The sequence below is a fragment of the Astatotilapia calliptera genome, unplaced genomic scaffold, assembly GCF_900246225.1.
Source record: "Astatotilapia calliptera unplaced genomic scaffold, fAstCal1.2 U_scaffold_14, whole genome shotgun sequence".
NCBI lineage: Eukaryota > Metazoa > Chordata > Actinopteri > Cichliformes > Cichlidae > Astatotilapia > Astatotilapia calliptera.
This window is the reverse complement of record NW_020535663.1, coordinates 178,057-189,817: the sequence shown is the minus strand read 5'-3', so window position 1 is coordinate 189,817 and position 11,761 is coordinate 178,057. Positions and strand designations below refer to the sequence as shown.

General features: G+C 42.4%; 1 protein-coding gene across 1 annotated transcript; it reads right to left on the bottom strand.

Annotated features, from left to right (window-relative positions):
- Positions 1 to 8,524: 8,524 nt before the first annotated feature.
- Positions 8,525 to 10,433, bottom strand: LOC113017514 (tripartite motif-containing protein 16-like). Its single transcript, XM_026160661.1, has 2 exons — positions 8,951 to 10,433; positions 8,525 to 8,869 (listed from the first exon to the last, which is right to left on the bottom strand). Exons 1-2 carry the CDS (start codon positions 10,357 to 10,359, stop codon positions 8,683 to 8,685), a joined length of 1,596 nt encoding a protein of 531 aa, XP_026016446.1. The 5' UTR covers positions 10,360 to 10,433; the 3' UTR covers positions 8,525 to 8,682.
- Between the last annotated feature and the right edge of the window lie 1,328 nt (positions 10,434 to 11,761).

Here is an 11,761-nt window from a genome sequence, read left to right as displayed (position 1 = left end):
CTGCTCACATCAACTTTTAAGCTTCTTAACACTTTCTTCTATATAAATATACTTCACTTTAGAAATGTCAGAGTTCTCACTGAAATTATCAAACAGTCCTTCAGTTTTTTTTTCAATGCAGGAGGATAATGATCCTAAACATACAGATAAGGCAGCCACTGACATGATGCTTATGTTGCATTTAAGTTTATGCTCATTTCAATTGTTTCTCTCCATTAGACACTATCAACGGTGAGAGGGTGCAGCAGGTATAGTAGTTGGTGTATGAGGCAGTAAACATATTAAAGAGTTTTCAAACACATTCAGCTCCACAAAATGTCATTGTTTCCAAACGCAGAGGCAGAAGCTGGACCAGGCGAGGGTGAAGGCTCGGAGGCTGGACCAGACGGGACTGAAGACAGTGAGGCTGGACCAAATCAAATCAAATCAAATCAAATCAAATCAAATCAAATCAAATCAAATCAAATCAAATCAAATCACTTTTATTGTCACATCACATGTGCAGGTACATTGGTACAGCACATGCGAGTGAAATTCTTGTGTGCGAGCTTCACAAGCAACAGAGTTGTGCAAAATACAATAACATAAACAGGCAAAATATATGAATGGCTAAATCTGAAACCAATAAATATATGTACAGTATATAATAGTATATGCAAAAAAAAAAAAAATTCTGGATGTGTATACTAAATGTTTTTCTACGTGTGTGTGTGTGTGTGTGTGTATACACATATTTTACAAATTAAATAGAGTAAACAATAAAATATAATATATAAAAATATACAGAGTTGAGACATGTGCAAAACAGTGGCATTACTGTACAGTATGGAGTGCATAATGTTAAAGTTACAGTAGTGAAGCTGAGGTGTCTATGACGTGTTCAGCAGTCTGATGGCCTGATGGAAAAAGCTGTCTCTCAGTCTGCTGGTTCGGGACCGGATGCTGCAGAACCTCCTTCCTGATGGAAGCAGTCTGAACAGTTTATGGCTGGGGTGACTGGAGTCCTTGATGATCCTCCCCGCTTTCCTCAGGCACCGCTTCCTGTAGATGTCTTGGAGGGAGGGAAGCTCACCTCCAATTATCCGTTCAGAGCACCGCACTACTCGCTGGAGAGCTTTGCAGTTGTAGGCGGTGCTGTTGCCATACCAGGTGGTGATGCATCCAGTGAGGATGCTCTCAATGGCACAGTGATAGAAGGTCCTGAGGATGCGGGGGCTCATGCCGAATCTTTTCAGTCTCCTGAGAAAGAAGAGGCGCTGCTGCGCCTTCTTCACTGTTTTGTTTATGTGTACTGACCACGTAAGATTCTCAGCCAGATGTACGCCAAGGAACCGGAAGCTGCTCACTCTCTCCACAGCAGCGCCGTTGATGGTGATGGGGGTGTGTACTTCTCTGCACCTCCGGAAGTCCACTATCAACTCCTTTGTCTTTGCGACGTTGAGGGTGAGATGGTTGTCTTGACACCAGTGGGTCAGGGCGCTGACCTCCTCCTGTAAGCCGTCTCATCACTGTTGGTGATAAGACCCACCACTGTAGTGTCGTCCGCAAACTTCACAATGATGTTGGAGTTGTTAGTGGCCGTGCAGTCGTAGGTGTAGAGTGAGTACAGGAGAGGGCTCAGTACACACCCCTGTGGAGCACCAGTGTTCAGTGTGATGGGGGATGAGGTGATGCTGCCCAGTCTGACCACTTGGCGTCTGTCAGACAGGAAGCTAAGGATCCAGCTGCAGAGGGAGCTGCTCAGTCCTAGATCCTGCAGTTTCCTGTCCAGCTTTGAGGGAACGATGGTATTGAATGCTGAGCTGTAATCTACAAACAGCATCCTCACATACGTGTCTCTCTTCTCCAGGTGTGACAGGGCAGTATGTAGTGTCAGGGCTATGGCATCATCAGTGGACCTGTTGTGGCGGTATGCGAACTGTAGAGGGTCCAGTGAGTTGGGTAGTGCAGAGCAGATGAAGTCCCTGACCAGCTTCTCGAAGCATTTGCTTACGATGGGGGTCAGGGCTACAGGTCGCCAGTCGTTCAATGAGTCGCCAGTCGTTCAATGGGACTGAAGACACTGAGGCTGGACCAGACGGGACTGAAGACTCGGAGGCTGGGCCAGACGAGACTGAAGACTCGGAGGCTGCGGCTGGTGAGGATGATGAGTCTGAAGCTGGGCCAGACAAGGATGAAGACTCGGAGGCTGGGCCAGACGAGACTGAAGACTTGGAGGCTGCGGCTGGCGAGGATGATGAGTCTGAAGCTGGGCCAGGCGAGGATGAAGACTTGGAGGCTGGACCAGATGAGGATGAAGACTCGGAGGCTGGGCCAGATGAGGATGACGGCGCTGCAGGCGGCGGCGTGCAAGCCGGAGAGGGTGGCGCTGCAGGCGGCGGCGCTACAGGCGCCACCGCATCTTATATCAGTTTCACGGAAGTAGCTGACTACGTAAGTAATCTGGGCGCTAAAGCTTTAAGAAGCTGCGCGTGCCCCCTGCGGACAATAATCACGATCACTTTCTAGCTCAGCACCTGGAGCTAAGGGGGCAAAACAATCGCATGAGTGCTGCTGTTTGACTGAGGAAGAATAAAGTAGTCATGGTAAGCCAAACACATGACCACTTAAAGACAAAGCAACAAGGTGATATTTACCAGTTTTTAAATTGTGTTGATAGGCCACGTAAACCAGAGTCATGATAAACAATATATACGCTACGTTTTTTCCTCAATAGTTTCGTCACGTTTACTGTCTAAGGACAGCGCTAGCAAGCACTCTCTGCTTATGAGCAAAAAAAAAGCAAAACAAAAAAAACAGGGGAAGTTTTAGGAGTGACGGCGAGAGAGAGAGAGAGAGAGAGAACAGAAAAAGAGACAGAGCGAGTTTTGAGATGTGAGAGATTTGTGACGTTTAGCGTGTTTGGAGTGTGTAGTTAATGTGTTGTCTTGTGTAGTTAGTGTGTAGTGTTGTGGATAGTTTTGTGTTGTGTGTCAGAACAATGAGGCAACTGCTGTCTCCAGGTAGAAACAGGAGTGATACACCTGCTGCTGTCAGACCTGCAGGTATCAGGCTGTGATGTTCTCCTTTATAGTGGACAGAAATTATTTTTTTTGAGTGGCACAAATAATTTGTGTTGCATCTTATTGAATGAAGAACAGCTGATTGTTCTGTAAATAGTTTGAAATGGTTATTTAAAAAATCAAGGTAAAAGGTAAATGGCTGCAAATAACTTTGTTTGCAAAACTTGTGCATAAGATTTTAAAATCGACAATTTATATTTGCATTTAAAGTTATGAAATATGATTCATTAAACATGTTTGTGGTTGTTACAGTAAAAAAATATAACTTTTTCTACTCTGATTCTATGTTTTTTGTCTGATTTTAGATCAATTGTGTTAATACAGTATATCAAAATGAAACCATAACTGTAAATTCAGACACGTGAGATTGTGCTGAAAAGAATGATACCAAACAAGGCGAAGTAGATAGTTTTTAAAGGTGAAATAAATGTGGAGGGAAAATCAAAAGTAGTTAAAAATGTCCAATTATACCCTGGACCCCAAAGGGTTAAAGGTAAACTAACGCAATAGTTAGTTTTCAAGTAATTAATTACTTTTATAATATTGTAACTCAGTTACTATCTCAGTTACTTTTTTGAAGAAGTAACTAGTAACTATAATTAATTACTTTTTCAAAGTAACTTGCCCAGCACTGCTCACCACATATCCAAATCCATATCATGACCAGCAGCTTTTACAGCTGTGGTTCCAGCAAACATCAGCTGATACAAAAAAATAATATTCAATAAATTCTAACAACAGCTGATTAAGCTTAAACGTGCTGCTGTTGTTTAGCACGACATCCGCTGGTTTCCTCTTTCTGGCGCTAAGTGGGCAATAAACAAACAAGAGAGACGGGACTGAAAAGACGATCAGCTGATCATTGATCAGTTTCATGATTGAAGTAGCAACAGGAGAGGGAGGGGAAAGAATGAGCGAAGAAGAGGCAGCTGTGCAGCGTAAAGACACACTGATTTTTTTACACATTGGCCAGCATCTGGCCAATCCACCACCTTTCATTGTTTATACCAATACAAAAACAACAACAACAACAAAAAACCCATCGGCCCACTGGGCAAATGCCCGCTATAACCGATGGCCTGTCCAGCTATGAGTATATTCAATAGAATTGCAATTTAGATTTGTATATTTGTATTCATGTGAACTAATATTATTTGATTGTTATCTTAATATAGCACAAGCTTCAGTGACCTTTTTACAAAAAAATGTTAGTAGAATTTTCCTTCAAGGAGTTACTTTTTACTTTCTTACTTTGAGAACATTTAAGGGCCTTTACTTTTTCACTTTTACTTGAGGAAAGATGTTGCTTCAGTACTTTTACTGCATTAGCTTTTAATGTAGCTATCTGTACTTAAGTAAAGAGTGTATCTGTTGGAGTCAAATTGTTAATTGTTGTGATTGTGTTTCTTAAATTTGTAAGTCTTGGTTCAAAATATATGATCAAAGACATTCCTTTGTCTCTGACCACCTCTCCAGCCACTCTGGTGCTGGGGGAGGCTGAAAGTGTTTTATTAGGCACACCTATCTGAAAGATCTGTTTCTTGTGTGGTAAGCTTCCTGCTTTAATGATCCTTTTGGTGAGCAGGAGGTCACACAAACGCACCCATGACACACACATTCTCACACACACACACACACACACACACACACACACACACACACACACACACACACACACACACACACACACGTTGTTGCACATGCATACACATGCATACCGGTTTTACGAGGGGAGGTGCTTGTGTAAACTCCAAACTGTAACTGTAATGGAAATAACAGGGCTGCTTGTTGAAGAAGTTGGTTTGGAAACGGGTGAGGAGCGTTGAGCTCCAAGAGCCTGGTTCCAACCAAGCCTTCCCTTGCTAGCAAGTAAAAGTTGTTCGTCTTGTCTTTGTCGTTAACGAGAATAAGTGTGTAAACCAGCGGGGCCTGTGGAAGTGCAGACCCAACAGTACCCTTGTGACCTCTGAAAGGATGGGGCAGAAAGGCAGTTTTGGTGCATTCCAGAGGCCCAGAATAGATACCAAGCAATACCTTGAGCCTCCTCACTAACTGATTTTTTTATCCACCAGTGTATCTGACAACACCTCTGTGGTCTGCTTCAATCCTTTCCAACAAGTATTTCCAGCTGTTTGTCTCCCATCTGCACTTTAGTCTTTCTTCTTGTCATGTCTGCGTTTGTCCACCAGGTGTCTCCCTCAGCTCATATTCTCTAGCTGTGTCCCCAAACCTAGGCTGCATCCTTCGGAGGACCCAGCCTTTGAGGTATATGTGTGCCGGGTCCTTTGAAGACTGGGAAGGCTGGAAACGATGTGCCGGGAGTTTGCTGTTCTCACCAGCTCTAGTGAGCCTTGACCTCCCAGTCAGCTATTGAGCTGGTGGGTAACAGACGTCTCCAAAAATGTCAGAGCACTTTTTCAAATATGTGATGTCTTGATAAATCAAGCATATTTAAAGTTTACACAGCTACATTCTCCCCTGAAAATATGTTGTTGTTTTTCGGGGTTTTTTTTGTGACCCAGAAATAGTAATAAGAGTAATAATAATAATAATAATAATAATGGATACTTTATTGATCCCCATGGGGAAATTACTTGTTTTTCTCTGCATTTGACCCATTCACTCAGTGAAGCAGTGGGCAGCCCACTAAGCAGGCGCCCGGGGAGCAGTGTGTAGGGACGGTACCTTGCTCAGGGGTACCTCAGGGTAGCCGTTAAGTGGATTCGAACCGCCGACCTTCCGATCATGGGGCGACCACTTTACCTACTGAGCTATCCCTGCCCCAGTTATTAAAACTATTAAAACTAAGTAGCTGCTGCCATTGTTGGAAACTGGAATTGACTGGACCGCGCTATGAATTCTGGGATAGGAGGATACACGCGACCCATTAGTGATGGGATTTCCGGCTCTTTTTACAGAACCAGCTCTTTCAGATCGGCTCACTAAAAAAAGAGCCGGCTCTTTCGGCTCTTTTGTTGCTTTAATTAATTAATTATCAACAACAATATAAAATTATGCACAAAAGGAATTACTAATGTAAAAAAACCCCATGGTTTTTTTTACATTAGTAAAAAAAACTAATGTAAAAAAAAAAACATGGTTTTATTTATATATGTTTATATATAAATATATACGGTGGCCCATAGAGACAAAGCACTTACAAACTCCAAAACACTGCTGGCGTTAACTGAACTTCCAAAACAGCTACCTAGATCACTTAAATTACACAATTGAAAGCATATGTGTATTGTTTGTGTATTTATACACAAGCACTCATATATATTCAAATAATTTAAAAAAAATATGTTCATTAACCTGTTACTACCACACACCAAATCCGGTCGTTGGTACTTCCTGACTTGTGTAGCCACTAGGTAACAAAAGCTCAACACTGCGCCGAGCATCCTGGAGCACTTCCGTTGTGTTATGGAGTTTGTATGTGTTCGGACCTCAAAGTATACACCAGTTGAAATTTTAATGACAGGCCACTACATGCAGTTATAGTAAAAAATAATTAAATAAATAAATAAATATATATATATATATATATATATATATATGGTAAATGGCCTGTATTTATATAGCGCTTTACTTAGTCCCTAAGGACCCCAAGGCGCTTTACATATCCAGTCATCCACCCATTCACACACACATTCACACACTGGTGATGGCAAGCTACATTGTAGCCACAGCCACCCTGGGGCGCAATGACAGAGGCGAGGCTGCCGGACACTGGCGCCACCGGGCCCTCTGACCACCACCAGTAGGCAACGGATGAAGTGTCTTGCCCAAGGACACAACGACCGAGACTGTCCGAGCCGGGGCTCGAGCCGGCAACCTTCCGATTACAAGGCGAACTCCCAACTCTTGAGCCACGATTGCCCCCGACATATATATATGTATTAGTGCTTTTCAATAAATTAAAAAAAAACGAATTAATCTCACAATTTTCTGTAATTAATCTTGATTAATCGCAATTACTTGATCAATAGCCTGGTTGCAATTACTTTTTTTTTCCAACGTTATATTTAACCTCCTAAGACCCGAACTCTTTTGTGGCATTCAAATTTTTAATTTTTCTTTGCTATTTGGGCTCATTGGGACCTGATGACTGTAAAAACAAAGACTTACATGATTTTTTTTAAACTGATTTTTGGTTCTGAGAAAAATGAGATCCACGTATGAAGACATTAATTTAAAATTTCGATAGAACAGTGGCAGCATAATGTCCTCGTAAGTGGTTATCCAGCTCTTGTAGAGCAAAATTTAGTATTTTGGTTTAAACAACCCAAAATGGGATGTCCATATATATGAACGGCAGGTCCTAGGAGGTTAAGCTTGTAACTGACATTTATGCAATATAATGAAGTATTTGCAGAATAAACACAAATAATGTGCTTTGGAGTTTGTATGTTTTGGAGTTTGTATGTACTTTGTCAGGTTTAGTTGTGTGTAATTATTTTCTCACATATAAATTCAACTCACTGAGCTCAACATGAACTTCCTGTTAACAAAAACAGCAGGAATATTTAAAACATGCTGGATGTTTGCAGATGAGTAAGAAGCAGAAATATCTGCATAAATTTGATTTGTTTTTGTGTTAAATGATGTTGTTTGCTGATATCATGCCCCTGTTGTTTGTTCTCATCAATGTCCTGTTTTTAACTGATTTTCAAACTAGATCTGGTCCAGGTATTCTTCATCTAAACATCAGAAGTCTTTGTTCTAAACTGGGTTTTGTGAAAGCATCATATACCGAATAACTATCTACCATGATGTTAATGAGTCTGCTGACAAAAGATTTGAACTGGGACTGGTTATCTTATGTACTGAAAATGAGTCTGTTTTTGTTACTGAGAGAAAAAAAATCAATATTCACTACAGCTCACTATTACTTAATAATAATGGATTGCATTTATACAGCGCTTTTCGAGACCCTCAAAGTGCTTTACAATTCCACTATTCATTCACTCTTACATTCACACACTGGTGGAGGTAGCTACAGTTGTAGCCACAGCTCCCCTGGGGCAGACTGACAGAGGCGAGGCTGCCATATCGCGCCATCGGCCCCTCTGGCCAACACCAGTAGGCGGTAGGTGAAGTGCCTTGCCCAAGGACAGAACCACCAAGACAGATGTAGCAGGGGATCAAACCGGTAAACCTTCTGGCTAAAAGATGAGCTTCCCAAACCCCTGAACCACGGTCGCCCATGCTTTTATTTGTTCTCCTCCAAAGTCCTGATTGTGGAACAGACATGTCTAAAAGGAAACTTTCTGCTAAAATTTCGGAAATTTAAGTAAAGCAGTTCAAGCAGTTATCTGATTGTATCAATTTCTATAGAAACATGATATCTGTTTTAATCTGTCAAACTTTTTATTTGAAAATGGCTTTAAATGATTTTACTCTAAATACAATAATTGATTGTTAGTAGCATGATCAAATAATCATAAAAAAATGCCCATAAATGTAAGTACAGTTTGAAACAGTGCAATATTATTTTCACACATCAATGGACCACTGAACTTCTCAGCTTCTAAAATGTAAAGCCTCATTTAGAAACTACACAAGTACGTATAATGGTCAGGGATCAACATGAACCTTAGTACCTTAGAACCTTAGTTTATTTGACTTTAATCAACTCTGCAGTGTCTCCATCAGAGAACCCAAGCCGAAATCCAGCATAGAGCGGCTGAGTGAATGTGGTCTGGACTCTGTGGAGGAGAGTCATGGTTTCAGAGACGCTGTAGAAAGACAGAATACCTGCTCTGTGATCCAGGTACACTCCTACTCTGGAGGACAGAGGACCTGAGAGGACAGTTTGGACTTTGTTATATTGAAATTTATAACCGTTTGTGTCACAATATAATGACTGAGATTTGTCATTCCATCCAAATCCACATTCATTGCCCCTTCCTGCTCTGCTGATATTCTTGTATGCAACTGCGACATAAACTGCTCCTCCTCTCCACTCCACCTCCCAGTAACAACGTCCAGTCAGACTCTCTCTACTCAGGACCTGACACCATACAGTGAATCTGTTTGGATGATCAAAATAAGACTTTTGTTGTTTCATAAATGTTACTTTTCTGTTCCCCTCAGATAATAACAGATGTGTGTTTGCTGTGTTTGGATCCAGTGTGATTTCATGTGAATATTTTAAGAATCCAGCTCTGGTCTTTGGCTCTGCTGGTGACAGTAAAACATCCTCTTCAGTGACTGTCAGTGAGATGTTTGTCCATTCCTCTCTCAGAATGTCCTGTAGTTTATCTCTGGTCTCTGACACAGCTGCTGTCACATCCTCAAAGTAGCTCAGAGGACGAATATTGATGCTGGATGAGTGTGTAGACTCACTGAGTGCTGACAGTGAGGGGTAGTTGTGTAGAAACTGGTTGTGATCCTCTGTGTGTGAGAGGTGCTCCAGCTCGCCGTCTTTCCTCTTCAGCTCAGCGATCTCCTGCTCCAGCTTCTCCTGAAGCTCTTTGACTCGACTCACTTCAGTTTCCTGCTGGGATCTGACCTGCTGCTTCACATCAGAGCTTCTTTTCTGGAGGAGACGGATCAGCTCAGTGAACATCTTCTCACTGTCCTCCACTGCTTTATCAGCAGAGCCATTGATGGCCTCCACCTCCTGTTGAAGCAGCTTCACATCTTTCTCTCGCTCCTGGATTCTCTGCTGGATGTTTAGTCGTCTCACCTCGAGCTCCTTCTGCTTCTCTGTCCTTTCTGCTGCAGCTGGGACTGTTTCATGGCCTTTATGTTCATCAACTGAGCAGAGATAACAGATACTCTGCTGATCAGTACGACAGAAAATCTTCATCACCTCATCATGACGAGAGCAGATGTTCTCCTGGAGCTTCTTGGAGGGGGCCACCAGCTTGTGTTTCTTTAACGGAGCTGCATCATAGTGAGGTTGGAGGTGTTTCTCACAGTAAGAGGCCAGACAGACTAAACAGGACTTGATGGCTCTCAGCTTCCTCCCAGTGCAGACATCACAGGCCACATCTTCAGGTCCAGCATAGCAGTGATCAGCTGGAGCAGCTTGGAGTCCAGTCTTCTTCAGCTGCTCCACTAAAGCTGCAAACATGACGTTTTTCTCCAGGACAGGCCTCGGTATGAAAGTCTTCCTGCACTGAGGGCAGCTGTGGATTCCCTTCTTGTCCTCTTTGTCAAAGTGGGTTTCAACACAGTTCATGCAGTAGCTGTGTCCACAGGCTGTAGTCACCGGATCCTTCAGTAGATCCAAACAGATGGAACAAGAGAAGGTTTCTCGGTCCAGCTGAACTCCTTTCTGCGCCATTTCTCCTCTCAGTGTCAGTGACTGTGTGAGTTTCTCTTCCTTATAACTGAAACTAGTCTGAGCTCTGATCTCAACAACGTGTTTCTGCAGTGAATGGAGCCTGTCAGCTCTTACACGTCACCACATGTTGTTTACGCCCATTGTCAAAGTGCAGGTCTGAAGGGGAGGGAACGAGGAAACACGTGGACAGAGAGGAGGTGCTGTGTTTAAGAGCAGGAAGAAGAGTGAGGTTATCAGGCTGTGCTTCACTCCAGGAAGAGGAGTAGTTTGAGAGCGATACTGTGTGTTTAACCTTTTTTTATTTACTGCTCACCTTTTAAGCCTGTTAACACTTTCTTCTATATAATAAACTTCACTTGTCACAGTTCTCACTGAAGTTATCCTTCAGTTTTATTCAATGCAGGATGATAATGACCCTAGACATACAGATAAGGCAGCCACTGCATGATGACATGAAGCTTATGTTGCATTTAAGGGTGCAGCAAGTGGAATAGTTGGTATTTCAGGGAAATGTTCGATAGGAATGAAGAAAAATTCCTGACTCGTTAATTTCAAAGAAAACATACTCATCAACTTTTTTAATTTCATTTTTTTTGTTATGTAGAAGTGTCACGGTTCTGGGTCCGTTGGACCCAGTAGTTTGAGTTTTATTATGTTTTGGTTTTAGTTTGCATCAGGGATTGTTTTCTTGTTCTCTTGTAGTGTTGATTATGATGATGTTTATTATTTGAGTTTCATGTTTCTGTGGTGTTTAGGATTTGTTCTTCAGTTGTGTCTGCTTAGTATTTGTCTAGCTCCATGTGCCATTTTCTGTCTGTCTCTCTATGTCGAGTTTGTGTCTTAGTGTGATGGTTGCTTGTTCCTGTTTTATTGTGATGGTCTGCGTCTCATGTGAGTGTGTTCAGTTTTACCTTTGTCTCGTCTTGTTGATTATTCCCAGCTGTGTCCACCACCTGCGTGTAATTCCCCTGTGATTCTCTGTGTATTTAAGTCATGTCTGCCGTCATTGTAGTTGCTGGTCCGTCTGTGTTTCCACCCTGCTTCATCTGTGTGTTTCCCTGCAGTCTACCATCATCTGTTTCCGCCCGCTCTCATTCATGTCCAGGTTCGTGTTCTATAGTTAGTTTGTTCCCAGTTTAGTTTAGTCATTGCTCCGTTCGCCGTTTGTCCATTTCCTTTTTGTGTTTAATAAACCACCCTCACACCCATACAAGTGCCTGCGTTTGGATCCTCCTTTATTTTCCACACGGCTCATCTCACTCGCCGTGACAAGAAGCTGTAATCAACTCGACAAATCATCTTGAAATTGTCACTAAATGGGGACCTGGGTTGGGACTGACCCTTTGATATCTGATTATGTCCCTGAAATTGTTAAATAAAGCTGATGTCCAGTGCACTTGTT

Excerpts from the sequence above, each read along its gene's own strand:
- LOC113017514 (XM_026160661.1), bottom strand. The coding sequence starts at position 10,359 with ATGGCGCAGAAAGGAGTTCAGCTGGACCGAGAAACCTTCTCTTGTTCC. Across the intron at positions 8,870-8,950 it reads GGCAATGAATGTGGATTTGG|AGGTCCTCTGTCCTCCAGAG; the intron begins ATGGAATGACAA and ends AACTGTCCTCTC.